At 46.0% G+C, this 12,500-nt stretch overlaps 1 protein-coding gene across 2 annotated transcripts in view; it reads left to right on the plus strand.

Annotated features, from left to right (window-relative positions):
* dnah9 (dynein, axonemal, heavy chain 9) overlaps nucleotides 1-12,500 on the plus strand; it is a 127,756-nt gene that overhangs the window by 88,251 nt on the left and 27,005 nt on the right. For both annotated transcript variants that reach the window (XM_087175838.1, XM_087175837.1), the window contains exons 63-67: nucleotides 960-1,164; nucleotides 7,022-7,186; nucleotides 8,133-8,273; nucleotides 9,942-10,112; nucleotides 10,315-10,437. In XM_087175838.1, coding sequence (XP_087031964.1) covers nucleotides 960-1,164; nucleotides 7,022-7,186; nucleotides 8,133-8,273; nucleotides 9,942-10,112; nucleotides 10,315-10,437 — 805 coding nt within the window. The remainder of the gene's footprint in view (nucleotides 1-959; nucleotides 1,165-7,021; nucleotides 7,187-8,132; nucleotides 8,274-9,941; nucleotides 10,113-10,314; nucleotides 10,438-12,500) is intronic.

A 12,500-nucleotide genomic window follows, 5' to 3' on the forward strand; every position in this document is an offset into this window, starting at 1 on the left:
CCGTCACCAGCTGCAGTCCAAGACGGGACCAGAGACCTGCTGCAGGGAGGCCGACAGGAAGAGGGACGAGCCGGTGACTGAACCTTCAAATTAAAATGCGTCCAAACAAATACTCCATGTGAACTAAGAAAGGGAGATTAGTTTGTAAACAGTAGATATGAGTCACAACTTCCGGTCTGGACTTTCACAATAAAACCAGAGTGGAAACAGGATGTAGATCAAGACTCAGTGCGTCGTGATTCCAACCAATAAGATTGTGGTATGATCTTTAGAGCAGATCAACCACCTGTAGTGGAGCATGTACAAGATAGAAATGGCAGCTACTGGATATAACTCCTGTTCTATGAGTGTGTGCGGAGCCCTTTAACTGCAGACCACACCTGCTGCACGTGTAGAGGTTTATAGTTATATATATTTATAGGTATATATTTATAGGGTTTATATTTGTAGGGTTTATGGGGGAGTGTGTGGTGCGTGTGAAAGAGGGCTACACACATACTCATAGAACTGGAGTCAAGTCCATAACTACTGTTAACAACTACTAAAAACTATAGTGTCCAGATGTTTCAGGAAGTTACTGAGTCTTTTAAAAAAACCCAAAAAAAACCAAAACAACTATATTTTTATGAGCAGTTTTTAAAGACTTGTGTCTCTGGGTGGAAACACTGGACCTGAGGCTCAGAGCCACAGACTGAGTGAAGTCAGGAAGTGTAAAGAGAGTAATGTACTGTTGGTTTTGGTCTTTTAATGGGATTTATTGACGCAAACAAAAATGTCATGATGGTGAGATGACAAAGTGTGCTGGATGTGAGACAGAGGATTATTTTGTTTACCACAGTTTTTGGAGGGAAGAGGCAGGTAACTGCTGTTAATGCTGGTGTCGGCTTCGGTCAGAATCTTTACTTCCATTTATCGACCCTCAATGATCAAAAACCTCCGTCCCTCATTTGTCCGCACAGGTACATAAAGATCGGAGACAAGGAGTGCGAGTACAACCCCGGCTTCCGCCTCATCCTGCACACCAAGCTCGCCAGCCCTCATTACCAGCCGGAGCTGCAGGCCCAGTGCACCTTGATAAACTTCACAGTGACCAGAGACGGTCTGGAGGACCAGCTGCTCGCCGCGGTGGTCAGCATGGAGAGACCCGACCTGGAACAGCTGAAGGTGAGGAAGTCGGAGAGAAACACTGATGCAGCCGTTTAACAACAAAGGGGAAGTTGTGACGGATCTCTTCTCATCATATGTCGCAGGAACGTAAAAGTGAACCTGAGCCGACTTGAAAGGCGAATCTGTCGCAGTGTTCAGGTGCTATCAGAGAACAAACAACCGCTCCACGCCGGACTCTTTGAGTTCCTCCCCTCACATCTCTTTTGTGCAGGTGTAATTAAAAGAAACAGTCTCACTTTAGAAGCGCCGCGTCGCGCTGCCGCTCGTCCTTATCCATCTTTAACGTCGTCAGGAAAACACTGCGTCTTTAAACATCACAAGAGGCTGCAGGTTCGGGCCCCGCGACTCCAAAACAATCAGCTGGTGCCTTTGATTAACGGCAAACTAAGTGAATGTGTGATAATTATGGGGCTTTGGGTCCCTCACTTAGGGAGACTGGGACCCTGGATGGCTGTGTGTGTCTATGTGGAGCTCAGGCTCATCACAACATTGGATTTCCCTTTCAAATGTGCACTGAATCGTGCTGCTGAATTAAATGTGAATGTATATTCCCTCAACTTTCAGTCGAGAAGTTCTGCCTCATTTCAGTTTCTGAACCGAACTTCACAGATTCCAGCGAACGCTTCTCTTCAGCTGTTGGATTTAACACAAACAAACATTTACCCACAGATAATTCCCCAAATTAGACACATATCTGCATATTGCCCCGAGTGCAATAACAATATTGAAACAATTCATTGTAAATGCAGAAATCAATCTTCATCGTTGCACTGTTTTTCACGGCCTGTTAAGTGCAGAGCGCGCTTGTGTGTGTGTGTGTATGTGTGTGTGTGTGTATGTGTGTTTGTGTGTGTGTGTGTGTGTGTGTGTGTGTGTGTGTGTGTGTGTGTGTGTTTGTGTGTGTGTTTGTGTGTGTGTGTGTGTGTGTGTGTGTATGTTCTGTGGAAAGTTCACAAAATGAAATGCCTTAAAATGTCCACCTCCTGAGAGATGCTGCCTCTCTAAGGAATTGGAAATGCAGTGTTCGTCTTTTTGTTTTGTTTTTTTTTTTTTTGCTCATCCAGTAGCTGCTCTTAAATATTTCAGTGAGTTTGGATAATCCCAATAGGAATGATTCACAGATACAGGAAGTGACAGATAAATGGAAAAGCCAACAGTTGTGTTGCTCTAAAAATCTCCCACTCAGATTTTTTGACTGTGAAGGCGACATATGACATATGACCATTTACTGAGCCTTTGTGGAAACATCTGCATCCTCCTCACATCTGTATTTTTATAGACTGGAGTTCGGCTCCACGTGAAGAGAAATAATGTTGATGTTAGTGTCAAAGCCGTCGATATAATTAATCAGCTGTTTTATGTTCTGCGCCACAAAGCCAGAAGGTCAGAGAGGCAGTTATTGATGTTTGTGTATCAGCTGAACAAGCTGAAAGTCATAATATTGACACATTATCACTTGAATATTTACATATTATTTCTTATTGACATATTATCACATTATGAAGATATTGTGGCTAACATATTAGCAAACTGCTTACAGAAGCAGTCCCACTCACCAGGTGTAGGCTGTAGGTATAAGCTTCCTGTTAGGAGGCGTTCTCCTCCATGTCCACTTCCCCTGCCTGTTTGTTTGTTTGTTTGCTTATTTACAGTTTCCCTGTTACTGTTTTCAAAATGTCCTTCACTACTGGAAACAACAACAACAACAACCTCTGAGCTGCAGCAACACGCTGAAGACGACGAGTGTTGATGAAGATGGCCGACACACGTCTTTGATCATGAATCAGCCAATTTTTGCAAATGTTCCGCCAAAAAACAAGTTCCCGTCTGTCGCTGCGTCCTGAGCCTGTCGCTCGGCGCCGCCCGGGACGAATGCTTTAGGTTTAAAGAAATGCAAACAAACCAGAGCGTGTTCTCCCTATAGCAAACGCTGCAGAGATTGAGTCACATGAAGTAACATTAGCGGCCATTTTGAGCTGTGTCTCCAACAACGTCAAGTCCGGTATTCCCTCTCCGTTAGCTCTGTGTTTGGTCTCCACCTCCTCCTGAGAAAAACATCTGGCTCTTTAGCTGCTAAATGTTTTATCAGAGCTGTTCGACTGAAAACAATGAGCTGAAAGAAACTAAAACAGCTGCAGTTCTTTGATTCTCTGTGGGTTTGTCGTTACAAGCGACTCTTTCACATTATAATGATATAATTATAATCAAGTTTATTTATATAGCACTTATCTAAATCAGAGGTTACAAAGATTACAGGTGTGAAATGCTGCACATTGTATTAGGAGGTTGAAATCTTTTATGTTTGTTCCTTCCTCTTTAGCGAAACCTTTTCCTGTTGCTACAAACACTTCACTTTTTATTCTAAGCCGAACCAACAAAGAGCCTTAAACAGAAAAACCCAAACACTTTGATGAGCCGGTGACGTTTAGCGCCTTAAATCATTGGATAATAGCATCAAAAGCTAAATTATTTATATTTGAATGTGATGGCTCGTAGCATCCATGAAGAATCAGCCATACAGGCAATAATCCATTAATCCTAAATCAAAAATAATCTAATTATCTTTGAAGTAGTAACAATTTACCGCCGTGTCTCCGTCACCCTGGGTGCTGTTCCTGTGACTCTCTTCCATTTATCATCCAGCTCCAGGAATTGTGTAATTGTGTCTTGATGCTATCCTCAAGGGAGTTTGATCTGGGTTTTTTTTTTTTATCACTTTGTCAGACTGGTTTATGTTCCCGCCGCCACATCCACCTCTCCAGAATCAAAGGAGAGGCAGATACCAGGCGCTTTAAGATCTGTTTCCTCTCTGTAATTTAAATGATTGTCTTTGTAGTGCGGAGCCTCGACCCTCGACCGCGAGGAGGAGGAAGCTGCCGTTCCGCTCCGTTGATCAGCGTCGCCGTCGCCAGCTGCAGCCCGAAGCTGTCACGGCCGGTCAGAGTTAATGGCCGGCTCGGTACACTGTGTACAGAGCGGCGGGTTTCCCGTCAGCCGCCGACTCCGGAGACGTAATGAGCGGCAGAGAGTTGCGATACCCGACCAACGGTCCGCGCACAGTGTGAATGTAAATGTTCGTAATTAAGCAAAACTTCACCTGATTAAAGCTCCGGCGCCTAATGATGCCTCTCGCTCTTTTCATGTCAGCTGTTTGAAACGGATCGGGCCGGTGGCGCTACTGTACCGCGGCAATTAGACAACACATTGACACACTTCCACTGTTCCTTAAATGCGTCTCTGGTTAGTTGGAGGGGGGGGGGGCAGTGTGGCTGGCGGCGGCGTCTCCGAGATCAGAACGGGAGATAATGTGGGAACTGTGTTTGGAGTCGGGAAGATTTACTCCAACACAATGCTATTTGCATTTTGATGGTTTTCTGGAGGCGTCCTAGTTTGCGTCGGGCCTCTGCAGGCAACGCTTCATTCAGACCTGTAGGCTTTCATCCACGGACAAATCAGCATTTTTAATAAACGGAGGGGGAGGGGGGGGAAGGGGGGAAAAAAACCCCACCCCCACCAAAACGCCTGAGTTATTTTAGGCCTATTGTCCCCTCAGCAGAATCCAACGGAGAAGAAGTGAAATGTGATTTAATGAAGCTTGTTTAATTAGCATTTCACTGAGATCGGAGGGTGAGGAAAAAACAAGATCTGGAACTCACTTATCATTTTAATTAACACTGAAAGTTGAAGGTGGGTGGTGGAGGGAGGGGCGCGGGGGGGTGGCTGTATGAAAACACAGCCTCAGTCTGAAGAGCTGAATGGCTTTTTGTTGTCAGTAAACAAACCGGGGCCGATAACAATCGGCAGACTGATGGCGGAACGCGCGTGCGCCCGCCGCACCTGTTTATATTCTCCGAGTGACTTGGCGCCATTACACCTTTAATGAGGTTAGCGTCGCCGCTGAGGCGTAAGACGAATACCAGGTGAAAGAGCTCTCACTTAACCAAGCAGACGACGGGCTAAGGAGCTTAAAATGTCAAGTTGCCTTTTTGGAGCGTGCACGAGGGGGGGGGGGGGGGATCAGTCTACACCCTTTTACCACAATTACTACCTCGTCTGCTCCTCCCTCTGCTCGTGTGTGTGTGTGTGTGTGTGTGTGTGTGTGTGTGTGTGTGTGTTTGCACAATTCCTACCCAGCCCCTCGGCTTTAATGAGAGCTAAAATGCTCCACTTCCCAAAGTACCTTAACAGGGCTGCTCCGTGGCACTCGGTAATCATTTACCTAAAAAAATGATAGATGTAATATCTCATTTTAATTCCAATTAGGGCGTTCTGCTGACTGGTTAATTGTTTGTTTTTCCCAAGCAAGGGTAATTACAAGTACAATGTGCCAGAGGAAAGCTAATCGTTAAAAACGGACTCATTACTGGATCCAGTTGGGAATGTTTGAGTGTGGAGAGCGTTTCCCCTCCGGAGCAGCGAGTCCGGGCGAAGTAGAAGGTCACAGTTGAGTCACGCAACCGGCAGAGCTCGCCGGTTAAATGTCCGGCGCTCGGACCGTTCGTTCTCTCCGAGCTGGAAGAGAGCGCACGTCAGCTCCTTCCTTAAAATGCCAACAAATCACATCTTTTTTTTTTTTTTTTTCCCCCTCAGTGCAGTTTTGACAGGAGAACTTTTAAACTACGGAGTGGGTGATAACGTCAAATTCAGAGCGTGTACGATTTAACAAGGCAGAGGCTCAATTAGTTTTAACAATGGTGTAAAATACCTCTCATCACCGCAATAGGAAATACTGTCATAAAGAGAGCAATTAAGCAGTGTCATCTCTTAAACTACCTGCTCCCCCAGCGTGATCCCAGCTAAGTATTTCTTTTGTCATCACAACATTATGCCACAGGGAGGAGGAACAGCTCCACCCCCCCACCCCCCTGCCGCCGACGCCACCAACCTCCCTGCCCCCGGTGATTGCACGGGGGCAGAAACGGCACCGCCAGAAACTTATTACCCGCCGTCTGTCAGGGATCACGCCACTCGGAAAAAAACCCCACAGCTATTATCAGTCACTGACAACGCCGGAGTAGGCAAATCTCACAACAGCCCACCCTCCCCTAATTACAACAATTCAAAAGGTCGCAGAGGCTTCTATTAAGGGAAACTTCAATAAAGCAAAGTCATTATTGAGCAGAAACAAGGAGCTCTAATGAAGGACAAAGCAGGATGAAGCAATAAAGAGAAGCGGCCCTGCCCTGTCGACTTTGTTCTCCCCGCGCCTCTCGCTTTGAAAACAGTGAAAGTTTCTCTCAGACACTTTCATTTTTTAATTTTTTTTTTCAGCAAGAACAAAGACGGAAAGAAACAGTTTGAGTTGAAGCTTTTATCAGACGACGGGGTTCAATAATCCATACGACGAGGCGTGAGGAAAACCCTACGACCGAGCTGCATGTGTGTGTGTGTGATGCCTGTATAGGCTCATAATGAAATCCATAGTGTCTGTAGCAAATGATTCACAGTGTGTGTGTGTGTGTGTGTGTGTGTCTGTGTGTGTGTGTGTGTGTGTGTGTGTGTGTGTGTGTGTGTGAAGACTCCTTCCCCTCTTGCTGGAATCGACGGTCTCATCACGCCGGGGCTGAGGTCGCTCAGCGGAGGTTTGATGTTGGCAACCAGACGGCAGCCGGCTAATCCAGCCCAGAGCGCCTCCTTTATGGCTCTGGATAACCGATGCAGAGCTTATTGATTAGTTCTGCCTTTTAGGTGCCCTTCAGTATTCATGTCCTCATATTGACCCACACCTTCAACGTCTCCCACCGCTTCACAATAAGACCAGAGAAAGAAAAAAAAAAAAAAAACCTGAGCGTGAACGTGAGAAATCGTCTGACATGTGGAATCAGAAGTTTCTGTGTGTTTCTGTGTTTCTCAGTCCGACCTGACGAAGGAGCAGAACGGTTTCAAGATCACCCTGAAGACGCTGGAGGACAACCTGCTGTCCCGTCTGTCCTCGGCGTCCGGGAACTTCCTGGGCGACACAGAGCTGGTGGAAAACCTGGAGACCACCAAACGCACCGCCGCCGAGATCGAAGAGAAGGTTTTTCTTTGTTTCATCATCATCACTTCTCCGCTCCCTGTCACTGCCTCAGATCACAGAGCACAGATTTCAGTTTATCACTAACACTGGGACGAATGTAGAAGTAGAGGGGAATTAAAGAACTCGTAGAGGAGAGGCGGGAAACAACTCAGTGCTTATACAACAATTTACTGTTTGTTCCCTTATTCTCCCTTTTTGTGGATAAAAGCATCTGATAAATGAGTCGATGTAAATGTAAAACCAAACCAAGACAGGAAGTAAAACAGCCAGTGAGTGATATCAAAATAAAACAGGAAACGATAAACAAAGAGTCACTGAAAGGGGCAGATGTGACAGTGTTTCCAGATGTTAGAGTGTATACTGGTTCTACATGTGGATGCTGAATGAGATGTCATGATGTAAACGGTGAGTAACGTACAGAGCGTTCCTGTTTGGTGAAGTCCGGCAGGCTATTGGCTGATTCTGGGCCAATAATCTATAATCTAACGCTGCAGTCTTTTCCTCTTCTCTCTGATTTCCTTTCTTTCTCTCTCTCTCTTTGGTCAGTGACTGGGGTCATGTGATCTCTGTGTGTTTTCTCTCTGCCAGAGAAAGTACTGTACGATGATGATGATGATGATGATGATGATGATGATGATGATGATGTGAGCCTTCTGTCGGCGAGGAGATGAGCGCTGCCTTTGCAGATGTTCCTTCTTAAGCATAATTGCGCCGGCATTTGCTGGTAAAAACAAAAAACGTCTGATAATTGTCGTGTTGCTCGCAGTGTGAGAACATTTTGGCTGGAACCGTGAAATTGGAATCGCTCCGCTCTTTACTGGAGGGCGTTTTATTGGATGCTGCAGGATTTCATCATGAGCTGACTGACGAGCGCCGAGTGCACGCATGTATCCGCTTTTTGTGTCCGTGTGTGACTCCCTTTGTGTTTGCACCATCTTTACTGTAGGTGAAGGAAGCCAAGGTGACAGAGGCCAAAATCAATGAGGCTCGGGAGCACTACCGACCGGCAGCGGCGCGGGCTTCCTTATTGTACTTCATAATGAACGACCTCAATAAAATCCACCCCATGTACCAGTTCTCTCTCAAGGTAGCCCGTCTATTGACCCGCCATGTTTCCTCCCTGCCTCTCGGGCCCCCAGTGAGACCCCTCTTTACACCCGCTCCTCTGTTCTTCCCCTCCTTCTTCCATTTGCTCGCCGTGTTTTATGCTCTTTGCCCTGCTTTTATTGTGTTTGTGGCTCCCTAATGTGGTTATGTAGAGCGTAATGTCTTTCATATTGTCAGCCAGCGAGCGCTGAGAGGAGGCAGCCTGAGATATGGTTTGCAATCACTCCCCGACTCCGCAGGTAGCCGCCCCGGCCCAAGTTATTTCCCAGCATAATCAAATGAAAACACATTCACAGTTTAGATACCTTTGACCTTGTGAATGAACTAAAATGCTGTGTGGTGTTCTTCACACCGGGTTAGATGAGAGTGACTGGGAAATTGACAGAAATGACACTCGAGTGGAAGATAATGACAATTATTCTTTTTCCTCAGCAACGTTTCAATTTACACTTTTTTTTATTTATTTTTATACACATTACAGTCAGTGTGGTGTTTGTGTGGCCTTCATACGTACAGGAAACTGATTTGTAATCACGACCTGAGGACGGTCACAAGTCGAATTTCAAGGGTGATTGAGCTAAACTTTCTCTGCTGAACAGCCCATTTAAAGAAGACGCTTTGACTGCAGGAGCTCGCACCACACATCTGCAAACAGCCGCGGTCTCAAGGACACGCTCGCAACAGATTCCACAAAAAGACCAGAACCAACAGTTTGTTAATCCCCCTCTTAAACGCTGACTTCCTCACGCTGCCTCCAACACTCAGCTCCGAGTCCACGGACTCCTACTGACGATGTAAAACTGCATTTATCACTGTTTTATATTGATAATGACTGAAGTTTAATGTAAAACAAAACAACAGCAGAGGTGATGCAGCTCAGTAAATTGTTATAAACAAAGAGGAACAAAAGCTTTTGGAAAAGTGAGGTAGGCGAGGAGACAGAAGATGCAGAGGCGGGAAACTGACGTCAAAACACAGGTAGAGCTGATAAAACATGAGGAACCAGGACTCGAAGCAAACAGTGAAACAACACAACTCTAGTAACTGAAGGAAGACGAGGTGAGAAAGGAGGAGGACTAATGAGAAACAGGTGAAAGAGAAAACAGGAAGTGAAACGACGACAAACTCGTAAGTGATTACGAAAATAAAACAGGAAATGCTGCAGGAAGTTCAGACAGGACGTCACGCTATGAGCAGATGATGCGTCACATTCAGCTTGTTCTGCTTTAAAAACATCACAAACATGTTTTCAGTTTAGATAAAAGGTTGTTAATTTAAAATTAGAATTAGGAAGCCTTTATTATCTTAGGAGCTCCGCTACTCTACTGATGTATAGGAGGGAAAAACAGACAGACGGCATCAAAAAACACAAGACGGATCGTTTCCAATTATAATAATATGCTCCGACAATCAGCTGTTTGTAGGAAACGAACTCTGGATTTAACAAAGAAAATACAGAACTGGTGTAAAGTCCAGTGAAGGAGCTTCAGTGTGTGACGGCGTTAGAACAACACGTCCAGTCGTAGCACCAGTTATTTATTGCTGTCATGTTGTTGAAGGTGAGTCTGTATCCAGCAGAGTGGTTGTGTGTTTGAAGTCAGACCCTGGGTCAGTGCTGAGAGCTGTTGCTGCCCCTCTGCCTCCCCAGGCGTTCAGTGTGGTCTTCCAGAAAGCGGTTGTGAAGGCCGAGCCGGACGACGCTCTGAAGCAGCGGTTGTCCAACCTAATTGACAGCATCACCTCCTCGGTCTTCCAGTACACCACCAGAGGCCTGTTTGAATGTGACAAGCTCACGTACATCGCTCAGCTCACCTTCCAGGTAGGAGGAGGGAGGGGGGAGGGAAGGAGGGGGGGGGGCCCGTTTCATCTTCTGCATGGTTTGTTTTGAGAACGAGCTCGCCATCGAATCGGCCCGCTCCCGGGACCGGCGGCCCTGTCTGGCTCTAATCAGGTGGAAAGGAAACGTGGTGCGAGCTGGAAATACAGCGTTTCAAAGTCCTTCCTGTTTGTTGTGTCCCCAGATCCTGCTCATGAATAAAGAAATAAACCCTGCAGAGCTGGACTTCCTCCTGAGGTACCCTGTCCAACCAGCTGTAACATCACCACTGGATTTCCTATCCAACCACTCCTGGGGAGGGATCAAGGTACAGAGAGAGGCGGAGACGGGTGTGTTCATGCTTCTACTGAAATGTAATGACAGAACAGAGAGGAGCTGAATTCTTATGTGACATGAGGACAGGTACGAACAGGTGAAATGTCTCTTTAGTGACGAGACAGACGATGCTGGAACCATGGTGATGGATGGATGATAGATAAATAGATGGATGGATGGATGATAGATGGATGGATGGATGATAGATGGATGGATGGATGGATGATAGTTAGATAGATAGATAGATAGATGGATAGATAGATAGATAGATAGATGGATAGATGGATAGATGGATAGATAGATAGATAGATAGATAGTCAGACAGATGGATGATAGTTAGATGGATGGATGGATGATAGATTGATGATAGATAGATAGATAGATCAATAGATAGATAGACAGATAATCAAGTGACACAAAATTATCAACAGTTTTGATAATTGATTAATTGCCCTGTGATGTCGAAAATGTTATTTATTCTTTTGACTAATCGGTGACTCTAATCAATACAATAAAAATAGTCAACAGATGAATCCCATAATAAGCCTGTGTCAGCTACAGTTTCAGAGCAGAGAAGAAGAATATATCAGAAAAACGTCAGAAGCAGCAATTTAAAATTTATAAAGTTAATTTCTACTAGAAATAAATTCACATTATTCACATAATATTCTGAGTTGGCGAAGTGAATATCTGGAGTCTCATTGATCTGGGACAGCTTGGTGTCGTACAGAGACGGAGCTCTCGTCCTGAGGTTCATGTTAAAAAGACATGACACATGTTAAATTGTAGATAACTTCCATTTTTAGAATCTCATCCTAATGTTGAAGTGTCAAAAAAAAAAAAAGTCTCCGGTCGTAAAAAGAAAATGTAATTGACTTCTACGTCTTTGGTCCACTCCGTCATGTGTGAGAGGCCGGACTCAAATCCAGTTTCCCTCCAGTTCTTTTAGCACTTCGCTGCTGAAGTTTCCTCTTATGATGCAATCTGTGCAGCTGAGTCTCCCAGCAGCGACTCCACACTGAGAACTGTCTGTTTCCTTTGTTCCGCCCAAACCTCCGGTCTGACAGCATGTGACTCTCCTGGGGGGGGGCGAGGGGCGGGGGCCCCGGCTCCAGCTCCGCTCCGTGACCCCCGGTTCATTCTAACAGCGGCGGGGCTGAACTCTGCGTACCCGCGCTTCCTCTTAAAGGACAGACGTCTGGCGATGCAGCCCTGCGGACGTCAGAGAAGCAGAGGTTCCCCCTCGCTTGTCAGATCAGTTTAGCGGCAAACTAAAACCCCGGCGGCAGCGTGTTTTTTTTTAGCCTCTCGTGCTCATGAATTTTTCAATCTGTACCGCCTAGAATATTAACTTAACCTAAACCCCTCTGAGGGTTCGGAGACGGCCTTTTCTCCAGCTGCACTCAACCTACTGCGAATGTTTAAGGCGCTGCTAATCAAATCCTGTCACTCGATTTTCTTATCGCAGTTGGAAACATAATCAGTAGGAAAAGCTTTAAGCAGGATGAGATCTTCTGATTGCTTGGCCCTCTTGATGATATTAGCGGAGCAGGAATCCCATGAGACCCCTGTGTGTTCTCCCCTCACCGGGGCTGAGAGGTTGCCAACCGCCCCGCGGTAATTAAACAAACTGAACTGAAAAGTCGGGAGACCGGAGCGGCGCCGCTTCCTCCCGCCTCGTGAGGCGGTTAGAGAGCAGAAGTCGAGGATCCACGCAGAGATTTTCTCTCCGTGACACCCTCGTACTCGGCGTGTCTCCTCGTAGTTATACAGTACAGACAGCTTACACCCTGCATGTGTGTGTATATACTTGTCAGGGGCTGTACCTGCTCCAGGCTGTACTGCGTGACACTGCTGTTCTCCGCAGATGAGATAAGGCGTCTGTCAGCCGGGGCATCACACTGAAACCCCCACTGCTTCAGCAGCGGATGCATATTCAGTCCTCCCCGCCCCCGTCCTGCTATGAAAGGGATCATGTTTACTCAGCATTTCCGTTTGAATAAATATTATTTATATAGGCTTGAGGAAAGATAAGCACTCCTGTCTTTTCTTTTT

The sequence above is a fragment of the Seriola lalandi genome, unplaced genomic scaffold (genome assembly GCF_002814215.2).
Source record: "Seriola lalandi dorsalis isolate HSWRI2012SDOR001 ecotype SW California unplaced genomic scaffold, Sedor1 jcf7180002054506, whole genome shotgun sequence".
NCBI classification, from domain to species: domain Eukaryota; kingdom Metazoa; phylum Chordata; class Actinopteri; order Carangiformes; family Carangidae; genus Seriola; species Seriola lalandi.